This window comes from Epinephelus moara, chromosome 9 (genome assembly GCF_006386435.1).
Source record: "Epinephelus moara isolate mb chromosome 9, YSFRI_EMoa_1.0, whole genome shotgun sequence".
NCBI lineage: Eukaryota > Metazoa > Chordata > Actinopteri > Perciformes > Serranidae > Epinephelus > Epinephelus moara.
The window spans coordinates 31,179,105-31,191,124 of NC_065514.1; the positions used below are offsets into that span (position 1 = coordinate 31,179,105).

Consider the following 12,020-nt stretch of genomic DNA (forward strand, 5'->3'; position numbering starts at 1 on the left):
TTCTTTTTCTTCTTCTTCTACTGTTTAATGGCGGTTGGCAAACAGCGAATTGGCCCATTACCGCCACCAACTGGTGGAGTGTGGATCAAAATGACGATTACTATTTGCGTTGGGTCCCGCCGGGTCCCAATGCAGCCCTCTATGTCAGAGTACAAAAGTTACCCGGGCCATGGCCCCCCTGGCCCCCCCGGTTCCGCGGTCTATGGTAGAAACCACATGGCAGAATCCATAGAGGACCTGTTCCATATGTAAATATGAATTCTAAGGTAATGAAAATTTGATTCTTAGTTTAAGGTGATTATACACTAATGAAAACAGTTATGAAAATAATATTCCATTTCTGCCAATATATCCCCCTAATTCCTACAAACAAGTTTCTTGGTTGAGAGTAAAAGCCCTCCTTCTGCAATAAAGTTGACCTACACTGTATTATTATTTCAAACTGGAGAGTTTTCTGATGACAAACATGTACAAGGCTTTCTGCAGTGTTCACCAAATTAAAATTGAGACTGTTTAACACAACATACAACATTTTCACTGTCATGCAGGTCACAGAATTTCATAAAAAAAGGCAGGGACACTAAGGCCTACAGTAATTTAAATAGAACATGAAATAATTGACATTCATGTCTGATTTTTGTCTGATTTTCCAAGCTTTGTATAACATTCCTACTATAGCTCATCAATTAACATGACCTAGGGACAGATAAGTCTATAAATAGGGAACTGAATTTGATGCTTTTTAAGAACAAAAATAATGAAGATTTTTTGAGACTTAGAGTAATTTGCTCTGTAACAGCACACATACAGTACAGCATACATGCCTGAGCAGTACTGTATGGAGTGTAAACACTCCCATCTGCTGGACTGGAGGTGGAAGTCATTTAAATGTCTTAAAAAAAAGAGCTCACACACACTTTTATCAAACTAATATTTTTATTTGTATTGAAGGTTACAGAGCATCTTTCTATCAAAATAAGCAAACCAAAATTTAAATATGAATTCAGTGGTTTTAGTGGTTTCCAATGGTCTTTTGGTTGTACAGTAATTACATGACATTTCATAGAGTTCATTTTATTCATTAAGATTTATCACTTTCTTAATTTATCCTGCTCAGTAACTCAGTTGAAGATGAAGGAATTGAACTATTTCAAAACTGAATTAACTTCCCGTTGCTTGAGGGGATGTGACTCCTTCTGACTATGTGCCCGTGACATGTTACTGATTCAGTGGATCCATCTACACACAATTCTTCATATGATGTTTACAGATGTTTGGTCCCAATAACACATGTACTGTATGTCTATTCACGTTCCTTAAACTCACCACTGCTTTCGAATATATATACTCACACATACACAACAGTGCCAACTTGGGATGGCTACACAAAAACTGTTTGATTCTTTGGTGTAAATGTTACCATGTTCATTTTTCTCACAACCAGAATTTGACTTAAATTCAGTGTGATTGTCTTTTGTTCGTGTGTTTTTTAAGAGAATGAAGTTCATGACTGCCGACAAGGCCCGAGGGTGGTGAATGTAGATGAGGTGATGAGGACGGGGTTCATGGGTCTACGATCGCTTTTTCCTGCTCTCAAAATTTCTGAAGTTGGCCGGCCTGATCTTCATCTCTGCAAATTCAATTGAGTGTTCGTGGCCTTTCCAGTGGAACCAGTTGATTCCCTGCAGAAATACAGAAGACAAACCATGGGAAAGAGCCTCACAATAGAGAGATCTCTAACACATCATCATCTCTCTCTAAACCACACACCATACCATGTGTGGACATGGAGGGGATTCTCCAGGAAAAAAAATCTGGTTTGTGTCTTTATTACAACAAAAGGATGAGAAGTAAACAGTTGGACAGTGTGGAACATTTAATGTAGAGCACTCTTTTTTGCTTGAAAATGTAAAAAAAAGCTGTGTTTTGGGAAATAGTGTGTAAAATGTTAGAGCAAGTACTAAAATATATACTCCCATGAGTTGTGTGGCACTTTATTTGTGTTATTTGTAATGATTCTGTTAAAATATTGTTAATAACAGTAAAAATGCTATAATGAGACACTGGGGGAAGAGAGCACCATGGCTAATATTACCGCACTGTAATTTAAAAATACTTATGTTACATTGACATTGCACATACTGTACATACTCTCTGTGTATATACATGTATACACACATACGTTTGTATGAATGTTCTATGTCTGTCAAGGGGCAACACCTCACATTTAAAAGGGAACTCCCCCCATTTTCAAAACTCATAGATATCATTCCTGTGATCTAAGACAGTCCTAATATGTTAGTAAACATAAACAACTATTTCCCAAATCCAAAAATTAGATTGTTAAAACTTAAGTATGTGATGTCATCAAGTATAAAGTCTGGGCTCTCTCCATAGACAGTGAATTTGGAAAGATGGTCTAGATGGCACTTAGGGCACCCAGGGGAACATTCTGAGTATATGGATATGTTTTCTGTCAAAACTGAGAACACTACAACAGAAAAAAGCTCCTTTGGGTATAAAAAATAAAACACATATTCTGTGGGTCCACAAAATCAGGCTCCCATTCACTGTCTATGGAGAAGCTCCAGACTCGACAACCTACATCACAAGTTTGAGACTTACTGCTCTCATTTCCTGCTTTGAGAAAGAGTAGGTCATGATCACAAATATCCATTAAATTTTCCTTGGCCATAAAATAATAAAATGGAATTCTTAATTTAAGCATTTTAGACATTTATGACAGCTACATGCACTATTTTTCAGTGCCTAAAAATCTGTACATCTTTGGGAAAAACATGACAATTGCCAAGGAAAAAGGCTCCTTTAGTGCCTTCACCCTAATTTGTATCTAAATGTTTTCCATTGTGTCTTCATCATTCTGAAACCAAAACACAACAAATGCTGAAGACGGATAATTTTTACTCCTGCCACCAACAAAGACGCAAAAGTTGTCTGATGTTACTTTTTTTTAAGTTACGTAACATGGGTAGGGTAGGAATTTGCGTACACAGCATTAATAATTATGAAACCTTTTTGTTATTCTGTGCTGGAGTAGAGTTCACAGAATGAAGGTTTATCTGACAAACCTGTTACAGTCCATGCCATAATAATCTGAGCTGCTCTGATTGCAAATCAAGGATCCCCAACAATGCCAGGTAAATGTGGTCTTCAATACTCTGAATTGAAAATTAGGCACTCAATTATATTAGACTTCTTTATGCAGTAGCACAGGTTTGGGGCTTTTGAGAAACATTCAGGGCTGAAGTCCCAGAAGCCACCCTGCCCCCATCCACCCACTCTGCCCCTGAATTTATTTCCCAGAGTGTTTCTCTGTTTGTTTTCTTATTTGTGTTACTTTAATAATCGGAGAATTTATGAAACGTGTGTAAACTGTACGTACCTTACTGTGACTGTTGTCACCGTATTTGCCCATGAGGTTGACACGATGACAGTTTTTATACCAAAAGGCACCTTTGTAGGACAAGGCGCAGTTGGTGACAGCAATGTCATTATCATTGTCGTAGGTGGAGAAGGGTCGACCCTGGTGGTACGTCATGGAGTCACCTGGTGATGATATTGACAAATGAAGCTCAGAAAACAAAGCTCTTGTGAACGCATAAGTTCATTTAATTAAAGACAGTCAGATTAGATTAAGTAATGTCACAGTGTTTTTTTCTTAAGGAACTGATCAAGGAATATACTGATTCATCTTCTTGCAGAGAGCTGGACGAGAACACTGATACCATTTTCATATCTGACATCAGCTTGTCAGTTTGGCTTAGCATAAAGACTGTAAACAGAGGGAAACAGCTGGCCTTGCTCTGTCCAAAGGTAATTAAATCCATCTTCTAAGGCAAGACAACATTATATCTCATTTATTTAATCCGTGCAAAAGCTGAGGTGTAAAAAAGAGTTCTGTGTCAGACTGTAGACTGAATCACAATGTTTAATTACAGTAACTTCCACAAAAAAAATCCCCAGACCACAAATGTAAAATCGAACAGTGCTGAGCAAATGCTGCCTCAATTAGTTAGTTTATAGCCACCAGAAAAGGCCCACCAAAGAAAAAAAAAATTATTATTGAGTTTAAGAGTGCGCTATATTTAGAATATTTTCACCGCTTTGGATCCTCTGCTGGTTTGCTGGCAACCTCACAGCGACAACAAGAGCCCTAAAAGTTACTGCGCCCAGCCAAGAAACTCCAACTTGCCGTTATCACACTCTGAGTCTTCGTACAGATTAAACAAACTAGATATTAAGGGTTAATCAGTGAGCTTTAAAGCTGTTGTTAGGTGGATTTTCTTAGTTTTAGGCGGAGCCAGGCGAGCTGTTTCTCCCCATTTCCATTCTTTATGCTAAGCCAAGCTAACTGGCTCCTAATATTTACTCAACAGACGTGAGAGTGGTATCGTTTTGCTCATCTTACTGTCAGCAAAAAAAAGCAAATAAGTGTTGTCCCCAAAATGTCAAACTGATCCTTTAAAGTATTACCTACCTGCTGTTCCACTATACGCTCCTATGTAGATTTTATAGCGTGTTCTTGGCTCTGCAATCGTGAGCTTGTCATACTGAGCGTAGGCTAATTCCCCGTTGTCCCTCAAGTCTACTCGCAACTCATAATGGCCCGAATTTGTGATTTTATGGAGGTTGGAGAGACCTGTAATAATTTAATATATGTTAGTTGGGAAGGGACTGAGAAGGAGAGAGAGAGGTGAGGTGTATATGACGAGATGAAGAGAGCTCTTACCCAGCCAGAACTCATCATTCATGTTACCAAAGCCAGCAGTGTAGTTCTTCCAGTTCCTGAAGAATTCCAGCTTTCCATTCTGGCGTCTGAGGAAAACCTGGAGAGGGCCGAGTGTCACAACAGCTTAACAATAATCATAACAAACACAGCAGAGGTCACCGTGGTTGCTGGCTATCATTAGAGAAACGATGTGAAATCAATGTGAATTACAGCTTCAAAACTGCCTTTAAATCTGACTTCAGCAGGTTAATTCACTCACCAGCCACCCTCCACCATCTGTGGTCATGTCACAGTAAACCTGGATGGGCTGGCTCTCCTCTCCACCCACGTAGATGGTGTACAGACCAGAGGTCGTCTCTCCATTCAGTAAAATCTGAGCACAGTCCTTAGGGCGTCTGTACAACTGTCCAACTAGAAGCACATATTAAAAAGACATCACGTTAGAGACTTCAGCCGACACAGCTGCTTTATCTTCAAGACAGAATACAGTATCGTGTGAGAGCAAGGACTTTGGAAAGAAAAGGGAAGAAAGGAAAAACAAAGGGTTTTTCCATCGGAGCAGCTCAGACGGAATGAAAAATAAGCACAGGTGGAGTATCAGATTAAAGGAAAGGAATGTGCTTTAAAAGAATATCTTTCTACTGTGCATCTGGACTGTTGCATAACAAGTCACCACCTCTTTAAATGCGTAAAAAAAGTACCAGCACTTCATTTCCAGGTAATACACACAGGATTAAAAAACAAAAAAAAGAGGTGTGTGCTTGCACATGTATCCATCCTTACTGGTGGTGAAGACAGTGGTCACATGACGGCTCCTCTGGGGTCCGGCAATGGCCTGCAGTTTGACATTGTACTCTGTGGAGCCGGTTAACTGAGCCATGCTGTAAGAGGACGCTGTCGGGCTCAGCACCACTTCCTGAATCCATGCACACACACATATATAGATATAGACAACGAAGGATTTACAAAGAGCAAGGCCACACTGGGGATACAACTACAGAGTGTGCACATTTTGCATTACTGCGAATAGGGCTGTACGGAATGTCATGTCTTTTATACACTGCTACCTATTATTACCTAGGTTTACAAATGAAGCTTCAAGTGTCTGTCATAATTTTTATGATGTATTCACCCTAAAAAATGTACTTACAAATTCTTCCACTTAAATAAAGTGATTTATTCAGGAGCAAGACACACAGACTTTGTTGTTTTGCATCTCTTTGTGGTTTTCATGCATCCTTTTGTGGGTTTTTTGTCTTTTGGGGACTTCTTTGGTTATTTTTTGTCTCTTTGCAGTGCCTTTGCATCTCTTTGTGGTCATTTTGAGTCTCTTCCTGGTCTGTTCATGTTATAGTAATTTAAGGGACATTTTGCAGATGAAGGCCAGGGGGCCCCTGGCACTTTGGGTCCCTGGGCCTGTGCCTGGTAGGCCTGTTCAGTAATCCATCCGTGGTGACTGCACTGAAAATGTTGTTTCTGGTTCATATAAATTTCACTTTAGTATGGAAAACAACCAGAAGAGACTCCAAAACATGCTTGACACAGGTCATTCATCACTGTAAAATATATTTTAATTTTCTTTATGTATTTGGTAATAATATTAAGATATGAGATGGTGGTAAAAAAAAAAAAAGACTGGATTCATGAGCTATGGTGACAGAAAATCAAACCTTTAAGACAAACAATAACATTAACAATGTAAGATTTATGATGTGATTTGGTAGTGTCTGGCATTGAAGAGTAACTCTTTAGTAGCAGATCTTGGATTTCTAAGTTTCCTTGGATGCAAGAGAAATAAAGTTTATAATTGATTGTCATTCCCTCAAAATAAAAAACAATGGCTGCCAGGAAGTTAGGAAGTCAGTCCAAACCCTGATGGCATGCTTTGGAAAGCGGTCGTCAGTGATGATGAGCTTACGCATTCTGTGGTTTTTGGGTTTAAACAAAATAATAAAACATCAGTATTGTCAGTGATTGAACTAATGATGGGGATGTACATACCCTGATTACACCATCAGCAGAGGAGAAGGTGAGTGTGTAACCCGTCACAGCAGCCTGTGGAGGTTTCCATGTGAGAGTCGCACTCTCAGTTTGAATGTTAACAGCTGTCAGATCACGAGGAGGATCCACACCTGAAAATACAACATCACAGTGCAGATTTATCATTCATTAAAATATACAAGGGTCAGTATAAGATTTAGCTTCAGGTCTTCTCTCTCTACGAGCCTACCGGTGGTGAATTCAGTCACAGCAGAGTCACTCTTCTGAGAGTCTTTCACAGCATGTACTCCAACTGTGTAGTGGGTTCCTGGAACCAGGGAGCCCATCTCAAACTCCACTGTGTTCCCAGAAACAGTCTCCACCACTGGGGACACTGAAAGGCAGGACACATCAATAAATCAAACCACACAACCAAAGTAAAGCAAAATGTATCTTACACACACTTCAGTACTTTGTGGAAAGAAAGCAGGGAGGCTAAAAGAAATCCTACTTTTCTACTGGTGAGATTTTACTACATACAGCTACAGTAGGTAAACTTTATGTTAGAAAAAAAATATTTTTGTTATATTGCTGAAACTGTAACCATATCCTGACAGTACTACATGAGACAGATCATCTATTAAAAAATCTGGTTTCTCTGGCTCCTCCTAGTGCTCCTAATGGCATTTGCAAGACTCCTGAGCTATGATTAGTCGTTTTCATTCGGCTGCTGTGGATTCTTGCAAATGCCATTAGGAGCACCAGGAGGAGACAGAGAAACAGGATTGTTTTTACAGCTTATCTGTCTCCAACGTATTCTCACTCCCACTTCCTCACGTCATTGCTTGTTAATGCGCTAGGTATCCTGGGTATGTCTGTTGTTGACGTTCTGGGAGGCCATGTCAATTTACACCTGTAAATATACTTCTATTTTCACAGGAAATGCACAGTTTCTGCTCATTAGATGCCTACAGTCTGTTTCAAATAAACTTAGGTTGGTAAAACACCTCGTATTTATGTATATTTACTTGTGCAAAAAAAAAAGCATGTGGTTAGGTTTGGGAAAAAACATCATGGTTTGGCTCAACATTCATATGGGACGTCAACACAGGGCTCTTGGGTGAAAGTCTGGTGTTTGTTGGACCCATCCACCACCCCTCCCGCCTGCCCTATGGGGACTCTCCAGCTCCTTAAGTTACATTGTTTTGTTGCCAAAGAGCAGCGTTATAAACTGATGTCGCCGAGTGGTGTAATCATATCGCCATGACAGGAGGGTTTTTTCTCATCAGTGTCTGACGACTTAGGAATGAGAACGGGTTGCTGTCTCCTGTACTACTGTCAGGATATCAAAAAAGTCAAAAAGTTGTTTTTATAAGAGTTAGTTACTGTAGCTTTAATGCTACTACAATACTTGTACTATGGTTTTGTACATACATATTCTACTGCATTGATTCCACCTGCATACTCACTGTTTACAACCTGTTTACATCTCAGTATATTTATTTTTCACTACATGTTTTTAAGCTATTTATCCATTCCAGCATATATGTTTATTGCTACCTGTCTATACCTGTACACATTACAGTATATATATAATAGCTTTATCCATCACAGTATATATATTTAGATGTATACTTCTTTACAACCTGTTCTCATTAGGTATACATACTTCATTATTGCACCCAGTTTACATTACAGTTCATGTGTTTCACTATCTCTCACCAGGCTTCCACAGTATTATAATTTACTTTTGAATTTTATTTCCTACTACATTATATTCCTATATTTTAGCTGCTGTACTATTTTTAGATCGTAAATACACTCTGTTCAACTTGTGTGACTGATTTGATGAATTAATTGCCTCAATGTAGGGCTAATGCAGGTAAATAAAATGAGAAGAGAACAGAAGCACACCTGAATCACCACTGTAAGTAATGGTGTAGCCTTCTACAGTGGCCACAGATGGTTGCCACAGCAACAGGGCTGAAGTGTCAGTGACATTAACTGCAGTGAGACCCTGAGGTCTGTCCAGAGCTGAAGGACACAAAAACAAGAACACAGTCTTCAAGAGAAGAACAGCCTCAATTCAATTTTCTACGAACTGAATCCAACGTCGGTACAAGTTAGGAGGACTGGCTCAGAGGGGCTGTATATGAGAAGAAGAATAAAAAAGCCAACCTGTGATCACAGTGTCAGTGCTGGGGTCACTTTCCTCCAGACCCTTCACAGCACTCACAGTCACTTGGTACAGTTTGCCAGGGAACATATTGGGAAGGATAGCCTCAAACACGCTGCCATCCACAGTCAGTGTCATTGGGCTTCCTGTGGAGGGAGAAAACATATTTTACAAATAAAACATGAGAAAGGTGCCTGTAGTGACAGGTTTCATCTACCAGTGCAATGTCCACACACAAAAGTGTTTATCCTTTAGTTTCTCTATTTATGTATTCTTGTTTCTGTCTTTGTGCTGCTGCAACAACCAAATTTGGGATCATTAAACGCTTAGGTTTTTAGTCAAACTAAAGTACTAGACAAATTCAAAATTTGACTTAGATGGTGGTGCTAGATGAATGTCAAAAAACTACAATTACCACCTCGCAGTGGTATGCCTCCGCCAACCAGTCAAATTATAGTTTACACCCATGTCTGTCCAGACTCTTATGGATGTTTCTGCAAAGAAACTATGAATTCTAAAAAACTAAAAAAAAAAACGATGCTTCACACACATCTTCAACCAAGCAGCACAGAAGATCTATACAAACAGCAAAGTCTTAACATAGACACCCACCATGTGTGTCACTAAGTCAGTCTCCGACCAAATGTCTTCCCCTCTGTTTCTGAAATACGTAGAATAATGGCAAGAAATGTGTTTTTGTAGAACATTATGATGTCACAGTGAAGCTGACCTTCGACCTTTTGGACATGAAAAGTCATCACCTCATCATTTTATTCTATTAGACATCTGATCAGCTGAAATGCTGTCTTAATTTGTGTAGAATTTTTTGAGTTATGGCCTAAAACATGTTTTGTGAGTCCAAGTGGATATTTGTGTTAAATTTAAAAAAATTCCCTCAAGGCTCTTTTTAGATATCACATTCATGGGAATGGGTGGGACGGACAGACAGACAACACGAAAACATAATGCTGCCAGCCATGGCTGCTGCCAGCAACGAGGCATAAAAATAAGAATGTCGACCTCATGGTGGTACTAGAGGGAATGTAAGAAGACCAACAAAGTCAGTAGGATTTATCCTCTGGGGATCATGAATGTTTGTACACAATTTCATGACAATCCATCTGATAGTTGTTGAGATTTTTTAGTCTGGATCAAAATGGAATGACTGACCGCCATCCCTAGACACAACTCTACGCTCAACTCAAGGTAAACAATGATTGAAATACTTATCAAATAATTAAAACTAAACTAAGCAACTGAATTCAGGTTGGAAATGATATTTAAACCTAACAAATCGATTTGCCACTCACCTCCTTCAAAGGGTACATAGGTGATTCGGTAGCCATCCACTGGAGAGCGAGGCATGGACCAGTGAACTATGGCCGAGGAGTCAGTCACGTCAGAGAAGCTGAGTCCTCTTGGAGTGCTCAGGCCTAGTAAAGCACACAAGGATATGCGCAGACAGGAAAGCAGAATAAAAGGTGAATTAAAGTGAAGAAAATGTGGCCCATAACATCACAAGAATACAAGAAATCTGAGAGTTTGGAGGATCCCAAAAGACCATTTCCCATTAGACACAGAGTTAAGCCTGAACCAGAGGAATAAAGATGATTAGTGGGACTGTGGATTCAGTTCTCAGACTGAACACCAAAAAGTTTAATAGTTAGTAAAATTGAACACTTTGCTGTATTTTTTAAATACATATACCTGTCTGAGCAACCCCAGTAACAGGCTGGGAGCGTTGGTCCAATGTGACACCATAAAGCTCAATTTCATACTCGCTGCCACTCATGAGTCCAGTGAAAACCTTGGTTCGTTCATCGCCACGGACGCTGTACTCCTGAGGGTGGGCTAATCTTTTGCTGTCTCTTATTTTGATCACATATCTATCAAACAAGTCTTCATCAGCCGTCCACGACAAACGGAAACCGTCAGCTGTGATGTCCGAGACAAAGAGATGCTCCACCTCCGGCTCAGCCTCTGATTAGACAAGGAAACAGAACGTTGCTGTAGGTTTGGTGTTTTCCCAGAAATATTCATCAACTTCTGAAGAAGTATGGAAGAAGTCAGCCATCAGGCAAGAAGGTTCCCTGGTGGCAGGCAGGGTTATACTCCAGCCACCTCTGACCGGCCATGCTCAGGCGTCCGTTAGTGTACAGTAAATCAGTTAAGATCACAGCACACGGGCTACAAAGCTTTGGGTGAATTAAAAAGACAAGAGGCTTTTTGTAAATGTTTATTTATGCCAGTTAACAGGGTCACATTCCTTAAAACGGGTCTGTTGGGACGGATTTCAGCAGACACCGGTTGAGACGAGGTCCCCATGCGTCTTCAAGGCCAGCCTTGATGCAGTCAGTGCATTCAAAGAAAATGAAACAAATGAGATTAGGAGTTAAATCAACTGACATTTCATGCTCAGAATGTCTTGTTGATTCTTCAGTGTTTTCCCACGTCTGAGTATTGTTTTATTCAGTGCCCTTTCAGCCTGATTGATAAAGGTAGCAGCATGGTGAGAGTAACTTTAAAAAAGACGTCCACGGACATCTGTGTGATGCCAATCAGAAATCTTAAGGAAAACACATTTTAAAATATGAAAACAAACAAATATGCTTGCTCATATTTTGGAGGTACAGAAGAAACAGATGGGGAGTTCCACATCTCTTCCTCCCAGTGACGAAGCAAATGCTTAAAATAAAAAGAAAAGTGAGATCATTCTGGAAAAGAGTTGTGTTATAAATCTGAGTTAGGGTTAGGTAACTGAAGCTTCACCATCAAAACATGGCAGTAAATGTACAAATGCTCAAGTGAATTTTGTGAAATGATGTCTTGTATTATTTTAAATTTCCATACAAAAGCAAGAATATCAGATAATTATGCCATTTATAGAGCTGCCAGGTTGTGATGGTCAAACCACAGAGCTGAATCATGAAGTTTAATGTTCATCCATGTACAGTAGTTTACGCTCTTTAGTCAGACAAGGGGACCTTGCAGTGCACTGTAAGTGGTACCTGTCACAGCCACTGTAGTCAGAGGCCGAGAGAGAAGCCCTGACTCTGATACCCCGGTCAGCCTGACCTCATAGCCTATGCCGGTGATGAGGCCCCAGATGTCCAG

The 12,020-nt window shown here is 39.8% G+C and overlaps 1 protein-coding gene across 1 annotated transcript in view; it reads right to left on the reverse strand.

Moving 5' to 3' along the window:
• Positions 1-948: 948 nt before the first annotated feature.
• Positions 949-12,020, reverse strand: part of LOC126395867 (tenascin-like) — an 85,866-nt gene continuing 74,794 nt past the window's right edge. Inside the window, exons 15-26 of the mRNA XM_050053623.1 lie at positions 10,614-10,886; positions 10,217-10,339; positions 8,909-9,052; positions 8,645-8,764; positions 6,981-7,124; positions 6,752-6,882; positions 5,534-5,666; positions 5,010-5,161; positions 4,751-4,847; positions 4,499-4,660; positions 3,404-3,567; positions 949-1,682 (exon numbers count right to left, since the gene is read on the reverse strand). Coding sequence (XP_049909580.1) covers positions 1,572-1,682; positions 3,404-3,567; positions 4,499-4,660; positions 4,751-4,847; positions 5,010-5,161; positions 5,534-5,666; positions 6,752-6,882; positions 6,981-7,124; positions 8,645-8,764; positions 8,909-9,052; positions 10,217-10,339; positions 10,614-10,886 — 1,754 coding nt within the window. The 3' untranslated portion in view covers positions 949-1,571. The remainder of the gene's footprint in view (positions 1,683-3,403; positions 3,568-4,498; positions 4,661-4,750; positions 4,848-5,009; positions 5,162-5,533; positions 5,667-6,751; positions 6,883-6,980; positions 7,125-8,644; positions 8,765-8,908; positions 9,053-10,216; positions 10,340-10,613; positions 10,887-12,020) is intronic.